Genomic DNA, 18,240 nt, shown 5'->3' on the forward strand with positions numbered 1-18,240 from the left:
GTCATTCTGATGCCAAAACCTTGTGGGAATTTTAGTTACAGGGAATTAGCTCAACTGCTGATCACCCACAAACACTGACAAAAGTGAGTAACTGAGCCTTCAAAACAAGGACCACAGCCTGGACTGGGGTCACCAAATGTTCTAGTCAGTAGAACCTGCTGTCACTCTCACCAGCTTTCCCTGGGCCAATCCCTCTGCAACGTTCCTTTCCATATTGACACACGGATGTTTCCCCACAAAACGATGTTAATTAGAGTGATCATTTCCTAGGCTACCCTTCAGGATAAAATGCAATCCCAAGTCCTTCTAAACCTCCTTGGGTCTGGATTTCAATTCCTGAGCCCCTCTCAGAGTGCTGAGCTCCCCAGAGCCTCAAAGTGAACATGGAGTAGTTGGGTAATTTCTAGTCCAATGATCAAAAGATCTTCTTTCCCCTTCCCTAGGGATAAATCCTTAGAAGTCTGTATCAGTTAGATGGGAAAAATGGATTCTTCAACTAATATTTATTAAAATCCTGCTTTGTTGTGGTGAGACACTCAGTAGAGCAGATCCTGCTTTGCTGATGTTATATACTAATGTCAGCAGGGCGGGTGGGTAGTCAAAAAATAAATACGTTAATAAATTATAAAATATCCTGTGTTAACAGTACTGTGAAGGGCAGTCAATGGGGAAATGTTATCGAGAATGACAAGAGGAGAGAATAAGACCACTGTGGATAAGGTAGCCAGAAAATAACTTGTGGAACAGACACATGTAAGTCTCAACCTGAATAATGATGATCTGGGGTCCACACATGTGGACAGAAAGCCAGGTGGCTAGTGGACTTGGTTGGAAATATAGGCAATAATTCAACAGTATGCGTCCTTGGAGATGAACACGAGGAGTTTGGATTTATTTTGGTTCCAAGTCTATTAGAAGGTTCAAGCAAAGTAGCAACAGGCGGATCTTCATTCTACAACCATAAGTCTGGCTGCTATGTTGGCATGAATTGTAAACTGGTAAATATGGAAGACAGAGTTCGGGTAAGAAGCTATAATCTACCCACGGCTCTGGCAAGGGATAGAGATAGCTTGGATTGTTGTGGTAAAATGGAGATTAAGGAAAGAGACCTGAATGGGATATAATTCAGTTGGGTCAGTGATAACAAGACTAGCTTGGAAATGAGATGCGGGGAGTGAAGATTGGGGCGACTCTTTCAATTTTGGTGTGAGCAACTGGATGGTTTGCAGTTCCATGTAATCGGAGGTGATAGACTGTGGGAGGAACAGATTTGAGGGTGGCAGAAGTAAGAGTTCTTTTTTTGGCTCATTTGTCTTAATTGGCTCTTAATAGGTTCTTAAAAAATCCAAGGATAGGAAAAAGCAGACCAGACCATTGAAGATATGAGTCTGATTTTCAAAACAGGAGTCAGGGATGTCAATATAAAGTAGGATACCAGCAGCATATAGGTAACTGCCAGCTACAAGATTGGATGAAATCACATAGGAAAGGGTTTATGTGGAGACAGTAAGAGTCTGAGACCTAACTTACTGCATGATTTAGAAATCAGATAAGGGGGACAAAAGCCAGAAAAGAAGATGAAGAAGCAGCCATGAGGTAGGAGGACCACAAAGGGAATTTTCCAATACTGGAACAGCCAACAGAGAGTGTTCCAAGGAGAGAGAAAACTAATTAAATACAACTGAGAGATTAAATAAGATCATCATGGAGAAATGGCCATTGAATTTAATAAGTGAAAGTTAATAAGACCTTGCAAAGCTTGTTTTTTAAGTGATTATATCTGACCAAAGGAATGTGCTATACCACTTTTTCTACTTAAGTTTCATAACCAATCTAATGCTGGAAAAATTAAGTGGAAAGGGGGGTTATCTAGATTATAAAATTCAGCATGGAATTACTGGACTATAAATAAATATAAAGAAATTTGCCATATTATATAAAGGACACATTGAAGAGCTATCATTATACCATCTGGCTTAAAATATTTTCCAATCAAAATGATATCTAAGTGTTAGAATCAATTCCTCCAAGATTGAAAGATTTTTTTTTTATATTCAGATATTCATAATTTCTGGTGTATTAAAGCCTTAACTCATGTATATAGTCATCCTGAAGTAGAGATAGATTGGTCCAAAAAAAATAATTTAAGGTAAAAAGCTATTTGTAGCAGGCAGAAATAGCTTTCTGTGACTAAAAACCATATGTTTTTTGTTTTTTGTTTTCTCTAACCCAGGTATGGTGACATGGTACCAAAAACCATAGCGGGGAAGATTTTTGGTTCCATCTGTTCGCTGAGCGGGGTCTTGGTCATTGCCCTACCCGTTCCAGTGATCGTCTCTAACTTCAGTCGGATCTACCACCAAAATCAACGAGCAGACAAACGGAGAGCACAGAAGGTGTGTATTCAGCCCTAGGCAGCCATAATTTAGCATCTCCCACTTTTTATAGTGAGCTTTAAAATCCCTAACCGGCTATTCAGTGTTCTAGATTCCGCTGATAGCTGCAACAGTCCGCACAAGCTAGGCTCTACCACAGTTAAAAACAAAACAAAACAAAACAAACAAACAAACAAACAAAACATCTTAATATCTCAGTGACCTAAAACAACAAGGACTATCTCTCAATCATGCTGCAGGTCCATTACTGGTCCAGCGATAGAAACTCCCATCTTGACAAGGTATTTCTGCAATCATTCAAGCAGGGGTAACAGGGCATGATGAATCACAGTGACTCCTAAAACCTCCTCCTGGAAGTGGGCCAGCTCACTTCCATTTCTACCGCATGAGCCAAAGTAAGTCTCATGGCCATGTGTGGCTTCAAAGTGGGCAGGGAAATAGAATCGTACTATGCAGTCAGAAGCAGAGAGGAAGAATGATGTAGTAAACAGCACTAATGATGGTAGCAAAATCAAAGATAGAGTCTTGGCAAATTTTATCAGAATCAGATTTCTAGATCTGATTCATTTAGTCTCTATCCACCAGGGGTCAAGCTGCTTCCAGTAGACCAGGACTATTAAAAGGAACTAAGATATGTCTCAGATATTTTAAATAGTTGACCCAGGAAGTAGGAGAAATCTGATCATTAGTAGCTGAGTTTTATTCCTGGCCCAGCAGTTTACGGTTTCTCTGAACTTCGTGCCAGCTACTCATCCCTCTACAAGTAAGCAGGACGCGTACTCAACTGTGAAAGGGGGAAAACATACCTACCTCACAGAAAGATTAAGAACATACGCAAAGATATGTAAATCTATGTAAGCATATCATAATGCTAGCAATATCTAACATTTATTGCTGGGTTACTGTGTGCCAGCTAATGGTTTGATGTTTTTTAAAAAAATAATTCATATTGTCTTCATGAGTCTAGGAGTGAATTGTCATTTTTTCCCCATTTTTTAGATGAAGATCCTAAGGTATCCAGAAGTTGAGAAATTCTGAGGGCAAAGACCCAGTAAATTATGAACCATCGTTCAGTCCAAGCCCCCCAGGCTCCCAGATTCATACACTTAACCACTCAGGGAGACGGCTTCTCAGAAGAACTAGGTATATGTTAGAACCCTTCCCTTCCCTGATTTTTGTCAAAATAGTCACCTTTAGAGTCAGGGCCTTTGCTGCTTAGAAATAATTTTGGGAATCTCTTTTATAGTTTCCTCAGCATTGTGGTACTAGATTTCCAGGATTCTTCATGAATACTGTATCATTGTCCTTTATGTATAGATTTTTTTTTTTTTAATTTCCAAAAACTATCCCTAACCATGACTGTGGATGCAAAATCCTGGTAATGTAGTGTAACTATAAAATATCATGAGAGATTTGGGTGCAGTTCATAACGGGCTTTGTACGTAATTCCAGAACAGGATTTTAAGTATGCTTTTTGAACAATGTTAGTCTTTTAGTAGAGTGTAAAATCTCATAAAGTAACTCTTAGCATCACCGAGCGTATTGTGAGAGAACATGTTCATGTCCATCACTGCAGATCCTCTTCCATGTGCGAAAAATCACATTTTCAGCCTTGTCCGTTCTTGCTTCTCAGAATTCCCCATGTTTGGAAAGGTACCCAACATTTAACTGATTATCGTAGAGCATAGAACAGTCCAGTTAATGTGAATATACGGAACTGATAACTCAACAAACAGAGGTTAGCAAAAGGCACCCCCTGAGCAGTTGGAGTGTCATGTAGGGCACACCTTTGGCAAGCAGAAATGGAGAAATTTTAGCCACAGTTGGCCCCTCCACTAGAGACTTTCATGCACACAACTGTGGCTCTGCCCACACATGACACTCTTTCTCCCAGGGAACATGTATACATTGTTTAAAATAACAAAAATCCTACAAAAATCTTGGTTTCCCAGGACCCATCTATCTCCATTCTAGAAACCTCTTCTTTGATATAAGAATTCATTTCCTCAATGTTAAAAAAAAAAAAAAAGCTTCTATATTGAAACTGTAGGAAGTACAAATCAGATTTTCAAATAAATTGAATGCCAAAATATCTGCATTTTCTTTAGATTTTGTCATCTGCAACAGACAAATCAGTAAAAAAAAAAAAAAAAGATCTTAGAATAATTCAGAAAACCTTTTGCATAAATAAATCCAGAATGCAAAAATAAATAAATAAGATTTTTAAAATATTGAATAAGGTATTTAAAAATCATGATATTTATATACCATAACTACTAGAGAAATTAATAAAACCAAATGTAATAACCTAATGTGTTATGTGCAGCAAATAGTCTGTAATCAGTAAACTGACCAGTGTTATCCATGAAAAAACAATGCGTATGGAACTAAGTTATCAAGGAATATTTCCTATTTTCCTTCCCAGAAATTAAAAAAGCAAAGAAACAGAATAAATATTCCATGAGAGTTTAGTTAAGAGAATTTAGGTGTATCTGGAATTGGTGATTTGACAAATATCAAATTTATGAGAAGATAGCCAACTTATTCAATCAAGCAAACAGTCCGTTCAGTAAAAATATCAGTCAGACCAAATAATAAGAAATATCACAGGAGCGCCTGGGTGGCTCAGTGGGTTAAAGCCTCTGCCTACAGTTCAGGTCATGATCTCAGGGTCCTGGGATCAAGTTCCACATTGGGCTCTCTGCTCGGCATGGAGCCTGCTTCCTCCTCTCTCTCTCTGCCTACTCCTGATCTCTCTGTCAAATAAATAAATAAAATCTTAAAAAAAAAAAAAAGAAATATTACAAAATGTTTTTTAGACCATATTTTTTGGTGTTTCGTCCCATTTTCAACTTCAAGCTCAAGTGAAAGCATGAAATATATACAATATGCATTTGACAACATTCCCCTGAGCATTTAGGGACACTGTCCTTCTTCTAGGCTCTTCCCCCCGTAAGTATTCCTGCTTTCACTACCTGGTCCCACTCTTAAAAAGAGTGCATCATTTACCCATTTCTAGCCATCTGTGATCATTTCTTAACTAAACACTGACCTGTGGGTGAATATAGAACTGTGACCCCCCACCTTCACCCCCACCACTGGTAATTGTGTTTGAATAGATTTATTTATCCACTCAGTTATTCAAAAAGTATTTATTGAGTAGAAAGTGTTTGCCAAAATAAAGCTGAGTTGATGCAATGACATTTGGTAGGGTTGATATTTTGAGGCAGGGAACTACCCTGCTTGAAGATACGAATCACACCCATCTATCATCTGCATATTTACAAGGCTAGCTTGTAAGTAATTATGTATAATAGTAATAGTAATTATAATTATAATTTTTGATAGTGCTAATAGAAAAACAACAACGCTCTCTAGATTTTCTAGTATATCCCAGGTGCCTTATATATGTCATTTATATTTTCACAATCAACTCACTAAAGAAGTGTTATTATTTCCATTTCACAGATAACATGTTTATGCTTACATGCTTATTGATTAAAGTCTAAGACAAGAAAATTCTGGCATCATTAGAGCTATGTCTCTTTAGGGATTTTTCTTATAGATAATTCTAAATACAGTGAGAGTTTCAAATCAATGAGCCAATGTGCAGCCAAGGTACAATGTAAGTGAATTTTTTACTTGTCACATAGAGATGTTGACATTGATACAGAAAAAAGTTACCAAGACTCATTTATCACACTTTACTCCGGTGGTTCTCAAGCTTTAGATTCATCGGAATCATCTGAAGAGCTTGTTAAAATCCAGATTGTTACACCCACCCCCAAAGCATTGGATTCAGCAATGTGGGATTACAGTCTCAAAATTTGCATTTCTAACAAGTTCCCAAGTGATAGTGATACTGTTGGTCTGGGAACCATACTTTGAGAAACATCTGTCTAGGACATTCTTTAATGTCCAAATCAAATACTTTTTATAGCAGTCTAGAAGAATTAAAACAAACAGTACCCTGCTGTAGTCTGAGTATGAACTCTCTTGGATTATCCAAGAGTAAAAAGTATCACTCAGTCCCTATGCCATATCTCTGTGGATAACTAGATTTTTTGTCTGTGGTTTAAGAACCCCCATTATCAACACTTGTAAGAATCTGGAGGTTACTTACTTCTTGCTATCCACTCCGTGTTTCAGCCTTACTGAGTTACCTACCCCCGCCCTCAAGTCTCCATTCCATCCCCACACCACCTAATGGAGCCACCTGGCAAACTCCTACTCAGGGTGCAACACTCAGCCCACATGATGAAATATTTCCCAAATGATGTGGACACCATTAATCGCTCTGTTTTCTCTTCTCCCGCAGTTTTATGCTCACTCTATCATCGTGTTTTACACGATAGTCTCCCTCTCCATTGTTCTGAGTGCAGCGCCATGCATAAATAGCATTTAATGTTTGTGTAACAAAGAAAGAATGAACAACGAGGTCTTGTTCACCTTGACAGTGTCCTCCATTCCTAGGGTAGGGTGGACATTCTGAGGACCAGTTGAAAGCAATATTGGGAAGCATGATTTGTATGTCTGGGGCCCTTCTCCACTTTCTCTCAGTTCTTACCTCTTCCCACTTAGAGCTAACTCTCGTTGCCCTCTCTTTCACTGACCCACCAGTGTCCCTTCCACTGACCCAGATGCCAGCACTGTTCCTACCCAGCCCTGCCATCACGGGGATTCACAGAGCTCCAGAGCTGGGTGGGGATCTCGTACTATCTTCCTCTGATTTCCTCCCTCTCTCTCTTCTTATTAGCATTTGGCACTAAATTGTCTCATTTCTTTTTTTTTTTTTTAAGATTTTATTTATTTATTTATTTGACAGACAGAGATCACACATAGGCAGAGAGGCAGAGGTGGGGGAGCAGGCTCCTTGCTGAGCAGAAAGCCCGATGCGGGGGTCGATCCCAGGACCCCGGGATCATGACCTGAGCTAAAGGCAGAGGCTTTAACCCACTGAGCCACCCAGGCGCCCCTTTATTATTATTTTTAAAAGATTTTATTTATTTATTTTTCAGAAAGAGAGACAGAGAGGGAGAGAGAGAAAGAGCACAAGCAGGTAGAGTGGCAGGCAGAGGCAGACAGAGAAGTAGGCTCCCCACTGAGGAAGGATTCCCCATGCGGGACTCAATCCCAGGACTCTGGGATCATGACCTGAGCCGAAGGCAGAGGCTTTAACCCACTGATCCACCCAGGTGCCCCTGTCTCACTTCTAGAGGAGCTATTTACCTTAACAAATGGAAAGATTCCAATAAATGCCTTAAATTTGTAAAAGCTGGTAAAGCTAAATATGATACCTCCACATAAGGCATTTTACTAAACCTTAAATGAAAGAAACAAGTCCAAGTAGAATTTCCAGAATAGATGGTACAAGCAGTATGTGGGCTGATGTTTGAGGAGTGAGGAATTGCCTCACATTATAAAAGAGAAAGGCTTTCGCAACCTCACTTTGAAAGCTACCTAGGATACCTTTATTTTTCAAAAGTATTGAAAGCAGTTTGTGATCTGACAGCAACATGGTCCAATAGCTTTTCACAGTCTATCTCGTATCTCATTTAGAAGATAGATTGAGTTGAAAGAACATTGCTATCTCAAGCGTTTTTGGCTTATACTCTGCGTATTTCTCTGACTGGGTCCCCTGCCTCTGGTCCAGAGACTACATTGTAAAGTTTATGTAATGTCATTTGGTACAATTAAAAAACAATCTACTTGCTGAAAACTACTGACTACTTCACAGTAAAAGGGTTCCATGTCAAATTAGTTGGAGAAAAATTATATATTATACCCCCAACCCCTTTTGTCTTCACAGTGAACATCCACAATGTATGTTGTAAGGAATCCAAGAGCAGAGAAACCTGGTTAACCTCTCAGCATGTCCCAAACTTTTTGTGACCACAGAACCAGTTGTTTGTTTCATTTGGCTGGTTTGGATTCTACCCATAACACTTACTAGTCCCTTGAAACCCAACCTTGAGAAATCCTTCTGAGTTTAGAGAATTAAGATGAAACCTGAATTTATGAAGAATTGAGCTGCATGGGGGAAATGTGCTTATGGGACAATTTGTTTTTCCCAACACCATCGGTGTTTCTCAAGGCAGATAAAGAATTCAGAAAATAACTTCAAAGATCTTTTTCTTTTTTACACAGACAATATAAGCCTTTTTGTTTAATTAAAAATTTGGAAGCCTCCTACTTCCCAAATAAGCTAAAGTATTTACTGAAACCTTCCTCTCAGTCCATAACATTTGCTGGTACTTGGCATGGTCAAGAAGTTGTATTTCCTACAAAACTGGGTTGGGGGGCGGGGTGGTGAGGGCTGCGAGAAATACATTTCCTCTTACCAGTGGATAGTTTTCTTTTAACCTCCCCATTCACATAGCCGCCATTGCCAAGATCGTCATACTGAGTGGGTCAGAAGTAAAGTGATTTTCTAAAATATCTTTGTAAAAGAAATTTCCTCAATTACCTACTGAAAGCAAAGATGTAATCACAGGTCATAAAAGCTAGCATTATTCAACAGACATTTGGTGTGGTGTACCACAAGACCAATTAAACCAATTAACTCATACAGTATTGTTGTAAAATGAAAGAAAAGTCGTGATTGAAATTGAGATGGGAGGTTTTTTCTACCGTTGTACATGGCTTAGCAAAATGGTTATTCTGTCTCTAAGACAACTGCTTCTTTTTCCCTGAGCTTAGAACTCCTTCTGTTGCAGCGGTTGCCACCATATGTAGGCTTTCCAGTGTGGGAAATACATGTCATTTTCCTTTGCTGGACAGTATTTTTGGTTAATGTAAATAAATGTCTCATTTATGAAAAGAAAAGTGTTTGTTTGTTTTTTTAAACAATGGCTATTTGACAGACAGAGATCACAAGTAGGCAGAGAGGCAGGCAGAGAGAGAGGAAGAAGCAGGCTCCCTGCTGAGCAGAGAGCAGGATGTGGGGCTGGATCCCAGGACCCTGAGATCATGACCTGAGTAGAAGGCAGAGGCTTAACCCGCTGAGCCACCCAGGTGCTCCCCTCAAAAAAGTTTTCTAATACAGCTGCTAAATGCTTGGAGAATGACATAGATGAGACTAATAACTATGATATAGGCAATGTAATTACATTCAGTAGTTGCCAAAGAAAGGAAAAAAGGAGGGAGGGAGGGAGAAAAGGAAAAAAGGAAAAAAGGAGGCGGGGAAGGAGAGAGGGAAGGAAGGAGGCAGGTAGGGAGTGAGGAGGAGAGTGGGGAAGAACGAGACCAGAAAAGGCACTAAATGTTTCAGGAGACCAGTGAGACTTTAGGATTCAAATTTCAGCAATAATCCTTTTCTAGAAACCAAATGTATATTTAAATTACTTACTTCTGAATTATTACATCAATTCAAAGTCATTTTCAAATGTGCTTGTCATTTCCCATTGTTTTATCAAGACTGGCCTGAAATCCTGGCAGTGCAACCCAGCTTTTGAAGTTAAAAATTTCCTACCTTCCAACTTCATTCTCTTATGTTGTCTCGGTACTTTGAGGGATCTAAACAGCATACTGGCAGCAAAGAGTGAAATTTGTCTATTTTTCTTATCATTTATAAATATGATCTTTGTACAAAGTTGTTATTCTAACCTGGAATCAGCAAACAGGAAGAATAAAATCGCAGAGGAAGAGAGAAGGGGTGGTGTCGAAGCCCGGATGATCTCCTAATGCTATTTTGAGAGCTTCAGACGTCTCAGTGCTATTCTCAAACCCTGTCAGTGGAAGGGCATCTTGGTAAAACTTTGGAGGGAAGTTTGGTGAAACCTATCAAACAAAACACACACGCACAGCCTTTGATCTAGGAATAGTTCTGCTTCTGAAAGTTTGTCTTACAGATAAATTCATCACGATGTTCAAGGCAGGCAGTATAAGCAAAAGAGGCTTTCAAGAGTTCATGGTGGTTGGCTGGCGAAATAAATGGTGCTTTATTCATGGGTCTATTATATGTTTGTAATGAATGAGGTGGGTCTCTATGTGTAGATATGGAAGGAGTTCCAAACTGGATTAAATGAAAAGAGCTGAGTGCAAAGGAGTATGAGGCATATTGTCCCAACTGTAAAAACATGTGTGTATAGATGTATGATTACACACACACACACACACACACACACACACACACACTTTTGTATGCCTAGAAAATTTTTGGCAAGATTCTCTAGAAATATTACCAGTGGTTCCTCCGAAGCACAGAATTAGGGCAGCTCCAGGGTCCAGAAAGCCTTACTTATTTTTGATGCACTTTGTATTAATAAAATTGTTGTCATATGTATATATTCATTTTCCATTAAAAAATCAGATAATGTTTAAATTTTTATTAGAAAGAACATCCCGGGGCTTGAAACTACAGATAGTATTTATCTGGATGGTTTAGACAGGGAAAAGGAGGAGTCTTTATGGGGTAATTCTGTAAGAACTTATCAAACTATTCTAGTTGCCTTCTTATGTACACTTTCAAGATATACAATCCTACAAACCGAATGTTCAACCAAAATAGCGCCCTCCAGGATGTGAAAGCCAGACTCGTTCCGTGACTCACTCCAGAAACAACAGGAGTTCCGAAGGAGAATGAAATACCAGAAATCTGGCTCAACAGTCGGTTTGCTCAGTACTATCACGTTGGTGATCTCTCTGGAACTGTGAACAATTGAAGTAACCACCCTAAGCCCTCTAAATTGAAGAACATTGTCTATTGCAGACATGTTTTAAAATTTAAAAAATAATGTTATAAATCTCCTCGGACTGGCTCACTATGCTCTCATTTCAACAAATTCAAGAAATAGAAATCAGATAAACACGTTCTAGCATGGACCAGTGTCCATGTACCAGTATCCATGGACCATGGATAAATTATGGCAGGGTTTTTGGTTTGTTTGTTTGTTTGTTTGTTTGTTTTTGAGACTGCATGTTATTCAGCATGGAGTCAATTTGCCCAATTTAAAAAATAATTGCAAAAAAATTGCTATTTGGGAGTGCAGTTTTTTTGTTTGTTTGTTTGTTTGTTTTAACCTTTCAAAAGGCAGGATGGAAAGAAGAAAGAAGGGGGGCAAGCAGGCCATTGGTTCCTGGAATGTATTTGCTGTTTTTAAAAGGACATTAGTTTAAATGAAAATGATTTGGAAGCTGGTTTGCTAAGTCTTCATTTCATTAAGTTACTCAGATTGGGATAGGTGAAAATATAAATAAAGTAATACTGCCGTTTTTCTCTTAACACAATTGACAGAAACAATAATGAAATAAACTTGATCTTACTATAACGACTTAATTACAAGTCTTAAATGCATAACCCAACTCCAAAGTAGTTAATTGATCTTACTGAAGAAGTTAAGGAAAGTAAAGTACTCCAGTGGTGAAAATTTAATTTTCAATAATTACATGTGAAAAGCTAGCCTATTTTAAAAACTGTGTATGCTGACATTAGCATGACACAGGAGTGCGTTCACTGTTTGAAGAAAATAATCCGTAAGTATTAACACAACATTTCTTTTTCTTCTGGCTTCTAGAAAGCCAGACTCGCCAGGATCCGGGCAGCCAAAACCGGAAGCGCCAATGCTTACATGCAGAGCAAACGGAATGGCTTACTCAGTAACCAACTGCAGGTACCGTCAAGCATTTCACTTTTTTTTACTGTTCGATTTATTAGTGTCATATTGATTTACTTCTACTGAACCATATAATTTTATTGTGGGTAATTAGGAAAATGGCTACTCAAACAACAAAATTGTCATTTTTAAATAACCTGGTGCTGTACGGCCTTACTGGCTGTGGCAGGTTAGGGCCCAGGCTATGAAATACTGTCGGTGAATCGTGACTCCCATTCATGACTGGGCAGTATTTCTGTACTGTCTTGTGTACAAGAGAAAGGTCAGAATTCTCAACTCAAATACCTATTTTTCTTTCAAAATTATTTATGTTCCTTAAAATTCGTTTGAGTAGGGTTAAGATGCCTTGTTTTATTTCTTAATGGAGAGGGAACCCTCCCCTTGAGTGTTGTAAAGCTCTCACGGTATGAAATCCAAGGGAAACAGTAACTTTTACCTCAAAACTGTCCTTTAATATTTAGGATTCCCGTCATCGTGCCATCAAAATATCTTTTATGTAGGTGAGCATGATCATGGTTTCAGGATTATCTAAATACTAGATTAAATTTTATTATCCAAAAAGAATAGCTTCCAGACTTTCAAAGGTAGTTGGTAGATGAATGGGAAAAAACTATTTAAGTTTTCAATTCTGAGAGACAAGCCTGAAAGACCAGACCACTAATGTGACAGGAACATAAAGACTGATTGCCAAAATTAAAAGCAACCGCACATTGGTTCCTTTTTAGTTAAAAAAAAATTAAAATGCTGCCATTTAATCTCAGGAAATAGGCTAGATCTCTCTGTGGAAATGGGTAGCTGAGGTTCCCATTGTTTGCAAATAAAATAGAAAGCACTTCTCTCTTCTGTGTGTTAACAGTCCTCAGAGGATGAACAAGCCTTTGTTAGCAAATCCGGCTCCAGCTTTGAAACCCAGCACCACCACCTGCTTCACTGCCTGGAAAAAACCACGGTAAGGAAAAGGCATGACTATCCGCCCCTGTACTGAGACAGGAATCCCATTTGCTTTTGTGAATACTTAGTGCTTCCAAGTATGATTTCACTGTCTACATTACGGGAAAATATACTAAAAATGAAAAAAAAACCCCACGGATATTTGAAATTGCTTTGAAAGACTAGAGTGACATTTCAACTTGGAAAGTATTTTAGAGAATTATTTGAAATAATTTTATCTTCAGTGGTTATCCTAACTTTAGTGTGAAATATCAGTTTAATGCGGATGGAAAGTTGTTTCCCAAGAGCTGACTGCAGGTCCTACAAAATATCATTTTTCCCCTGATGATGAAATGCTGATTAAACAAAAACCAATGTAGTTCAAGCGTTCCTGACATTTAGATAAAAGGAATACCAATAGCAGTTACACAAAAATAGAGACTAACCGAATATAAGCATTTCTTTCCCTAACAGGTTGTAATGAACAAGACAGGTAATTAAAAACTATGTGCTCCCATAAGAAAAATGACACAATTCTTCACTGGCAAGCCCCTTGGAGCTGAGGCTTGAGTCTGCATTTCTCTGCTTACAAGCTCTCCATCAGATCTCCACATTAGCAGAGGTACCCATTCCCTGGCTGGCTTGTCCAAAGGGGTCACAGTCTTTGACCACAAAGCAGAACAAAACTTTCAAACTTTCAGCATATTTGAATCAGGTCTGCTCACTCACTCCCCAGAGGTATATCCTTATATTCTCAATTCCATCATATCGCCCATGCATTTTTTTTTCATTTACCTATATAGTCATTCAACAGATTTGTATTGCTTACCTACTACGTGGCAGACAGTGAGCCAGACCCTAGATGCGCCATGAAGTCAGGTGTGGCCTTTGCCCTCATCAAGCCTCCACAGATGGGATATTCCTGGAGAAGGGTCATGAGCGCAGAAGGAAAAGTGGGGCCACAGTGCAATGACACAAAGAAGGCAGAGCCATGAGAGGACAGCATCAGACAAGGCTTCCTGGGGGAACTTGCGTGGAGAGCCATAGGATGACTAGGAACTAGTTTGGCAAAGAAATGAAGGGGCTAAAAGATGATGTAGGCACCAGGGGAAGACTGGAACTTGGCCTTAGAGGAACTAAAGAACTTGAGGGTGATCAGAAGACAAGGAGTAGAGTGACCCAAGAGGAGATGGAGGAAATCTAGGTAATGGCTAGGCTTTGGAGGCATGTGAAGAATTTTGATCTTTATCTCATAATAAATGGAAAATTATTTGAGGGCTTTAAACAAGGTAGTTACATGATTATATTTGCCTTTGTAACTAACGATCCATCACTTACAGGATAAGGTCTGTAGCTTAGGAAAACTCTTTGAAAGGTAAACGGTAACATTAATAGTCAGATGTATTTATCTCCATGCTTTTTTATATTCATTTTTTACTATTTTACCTTTTAAATAAAAAATTATTTGATACCAATTACTATCGTTTAAATTAATCTACCTACAGAAATAACCAGCAGTGGAAAGACTTTTTTCACTTACAGTCACTGATGTGATAAATTAGAATCTCATGCATTATATACTTGTATTATGTGTGTGCAATGTGCATTGTAAAAGAAGAAAACAGCATGTGAATCCTTTGTGAGCTATATTTTTTTCCATAAAATTTGATATTGAAATTCATTTCTTAATGAAACTGTCTTGTCTCTTGACTTTAAACAGTGGAATCTTAAATTTTGTTTATTTCAAAATGCTCATATCAGCAAAGAAATAACAGAATGAGTAACAAAAACAGTCTCTTTTTGCTCTTGGCCAGTGAATTGCTTCAATTGTTTCGCTAATATTTCAGGATGAGAGATGGTTATGTGGAATTTGGCATGTGCGAAGCCTTCCATTACGAGATTATTCCCACCTACACAAAGAAAAAAAAAGAGTAATTGAAGTCGCTCTCCTGAAGTTCAGACCCAAATGTTTTCCCTTTTATTTATGAGGCGAAATTCTTACATAGGCATTTTAGGAAATGAGTCTTTATTAAATATTCTAAAAGCAAAATTTGCAGTGTGGTTTTTCTAAAACGTGTCATATGAAATGATGCCCAACACTTTGTGCCTCTTGAATAGAGGCAGAGGTGGTGATATATCATGAAGATAAGAAAGGAGACCTCCGAGTTCAGGGCTAACCCCTTCTGGATCAAACACAGAGTGGCCCATTTTGCGGTATTTTGCCTGTTCAACTATTAAGTCACTTGTCTGTACACTGGGAACTTTAGAGGAGCCTCTAAAGAAATACAAAGTATCTTCAGGATCTCATTTTCTAATTAAAAAATGTTTTCAATCCCAGGCGAAAATATTTGCCAATATATAACAGTCTAATTCTGCGCATTCTATTAAAATAGTCTCTTATCTATGATTCCAATCTGTTTAAAAAGGAAAAGTCCGAATTAACACATTCACTGTGAGTACTGTCTTACATGCATTTTCAAGAGTTTTTTTAAATTTTTTCTCCCCCTTTGCTTCTTCACTTCCAGAAATGATGTTTCAATTCACAGGTGGTATTTCAACATGAAGTTAGTCCATAAAGAGATCCTAAGTCAGCCCGCCGATGTCCATCTCAAGGGCTAACTGGGGAGATTTTATTTTCTCGCAAAAGCCAGCATGAGGTGGCTTCGATATTCCAGACTTTATGAAAATGGTCTCAGTTGCCCGTGGGATCGTCTCAGTGTCCTGGCATGTTTGTTTTAAAAAATAAAGCCGTTCGTTGCCTTCCTTGACGTTGAAATGCGTTTCTGTGCCTCCTTCTCATGTCCTCCCCGCTCCGGACCAGAATCACGAGTTTGTGGATGAGCAAGTCTTTGAGGAAAGCTGCATGGAAGTTGCCACCGGAAACCGGCCTTCGAGCCACAGCCCCTCTCTCTCTTCACAACAAGGAGTCACCAGCACCTGCTGTTCACGACGACACAAAAAAACCTTCCGCATCCCAAACGCCAACGTGTCCGGCAGCCACCGGGGCAGCGTGCAGGAACTCAGTACGATCCAGATCAGATGTGTGGAGAGAACCCCGCTCTCTAACAGGTACCCGAGGTGATCTGTGTGGGTACACACACCTGTGCCCCCTCCCGGAGCGTTTCTCCACCTGCAGGCGTGCTGCTGCCTCGGTGTATTTGGCAATTTGGGGTATGGGGCGAGGAGCTGGGGGGAGGTGGGGGAGGTGGAGGGGGAAATACTTTTGACTTATTTTGAACAAATACACCTTAGAAGCATCATAGCATCCAAATCCTGGTTCCTAAGGTTTAGAATGAGACAAAACAAATACCCCGAGTAACAAGTAGGAAAATGGATCTGCTGTGATACTCACTGAGTCAGGAGTAAGTCTGCCGGGTAGAAAGAGGCTAAGATGGTCAGGCATGCACATCTGTACATCTGCCTCATTCACTCCACAACTTTTTTCCTATTTGAGCACACGGCTTTATACCCAGGAGCCCCCTACGTAAATGCAAGGACCCCGAAATGGTAGATGGGCAGCCCTACTACGGAGACAAATTAAGTTGACGCTGATATCATTGAAAAGTACTCAGCAGCACCTAAAAATACATCAACACCTTCAACGTAAGAGTGAAAAATAAAACCATACCTACACAAATCTCTTGAATCAATATATAATTTTGATCATAAAGATATTTGGGGCCACGGCAAACACAAAAAATCAATCCAATACAAGAAAAGATAAGTGAAAAGCTAAACTCGTTCACCTCTGGTTCGTTTGTGGATAATTGAAGTGAAATTTTTCTATTGGCATTTTTCTTCGCTTCTCGTTCTTTGCTATTTGTTTTTACCACAAACATGTACGTGTAATAAAAAGTAATCCATTTGAACTATACAACTCATTAAAACGATCCATTTCTGCCAACGTAATTTTGCTTTGTTCCCCAAATTAAATAGATATGTTTTTATATTAACAATCCATTAATTCAGTGCTGCTCCTTTGTTCTCACTCAACGATCTTTGTGAAAAACCTGGATGACATTCTGAATTCAGGCTATGCTGATTTACATAAATCAGATGTCTCTGGGACCAGAATATTAAATTTTGCAACAATGGAAGATTTGTGTCTCTAAGATATTCTACCTCTGTATTGTTCTACATCCATTCCAAAATTAAGTAGAAAGCAGAGAAGTGTTCAGAAAGAAAATTTTAGGACATAAACATCTTAAATAAGATTTCCATGAAAATAAGGTAATTAGAATGAAGTAATTAGCACCCCGTGTGCACCCTCCTTATTCCTCTCCCCTTTTCCCTTTATCCACATGGAGTGTGAAACTCATACAAGAATACCACTTGGGAAAAATCTTGAATTATTGGTAATGACTAACTTTCTGGAGATTCTTAAAATTAGCTGTCACTACCTGGAGAGCTTTAAAGGCATCCCACTTCCCCAAGAGACAGGATAGTAAAATGACCCTGTGGTCAAAAGAACTGAGACATATTCACAGGTCATTGAGGTCCATCCCTTCCAGAAGTCCTGTCTTAAAGACAACTATTTTACTTTGCTCACCCCAGGCTTTCCGAAACTGACCCGATTCTCTTCCTTGCATTTTTGTAGAAAACACTTTGAGAAACACCGACTGAACCAAATTGAGCTGGCTTTTAGAGACTCAGTTAATGTTAATGACCTGGCTAATTTTCACCTCAACACGTATTAGGTTTGGTACTTCGTTTTTAAAAAATCGTGGTGACTGGTCTCGGATATTTAACATGTTACTGATAAAAATGAAAACACATCCCTCAATTGTAGGGAAAATGTTGTGTAAGTAAACAGCTTACTTTTTTAAAATCTATTTCTTCCTCATTAGCCGATCCAGTCTAAATGCCAAAATGGAAGAATGTGTTAAACTAAACTGTGAACAACCTTATGTGACTACAGCAATAATAAGCATCCCAACACCTCCAGTGACCACCCCTGAAGGAGATGACAGGCCAGAGTCTCCGGAGTACTCAGGAGGCAATATTGTCAGAGTGTCTGCTTTGTAAGACAATTGGAACCAGGTCTAAGAGAATTTGAGCTCCAGCTGTGGAAAGAATTCCAATGTGGAAGAAAGAAGAAACAATAAGCCTTTTGCAGATGAAAACAGCAAAGCAAGAAGGTTGGCAGTGAAATAAAAGCAAAGCTTCCAAACTTGAGGATGGAAATAAAACCACCAAATGGCATTTCTAGACAGAGTTTGACCTGTTCTACAGAGGAAGAGTCTGTGACCCTTTGACTTTGTGAATGAGCACAATGAAATGCCGCCTATCGATGCTTCTTA

The 18,240-nt window shown here is 39.0% G+C and overlaps 1 protein-coding gene across 1 annotated transcript in view; it reads left to right on the forward strand.

Annotated features, from left to right (window-relative positions):
• Window positions 1-17,965, forward strand: part of KCND2 (potassium voltage-gated channel subfamily D member 2) — a gene marked incomplete at both ends in the record, with an annotated part of 492,167 nt that extends 474,202 nt beyond the window's left edge. The window contains 5 exons of the mRNA XM_080819084.1: window positions 2,234-2,396; window positions 11,912-12,007; window positions 12,867-12,959; window positions 15,762-16,009; window positions 17,788-17,965. Of these exons, the coding sequence (XP_080675210.1) occupies window positions 2,234-2,396; window positions 11,912-12,007; window positions 12,867-12,959; window positions 15,762-16,009; window positions 17,788-17,965 (778 nt within the window). The remainder of the gene's footprint in view (window positions 1-2,233; window positions 2,397-11,911; window positions 12,008-12,866; window positions 12,960-15,761; window positions 16,010-17,787) is intronic.
• Window positions 17,966-18,240: the final 275 nt, after the last annotated feature.

This window comes from Martes martes (genome assembly GCF_963455335.1).
Source record: "Martes martes genome assembly, chromosome: 11".
Taxonomy (NCBI): Eukaryota; Metazoa; Chordata; class Mammalia; order Carnivora; family Mustelidae; genus Martes; species Martes martes.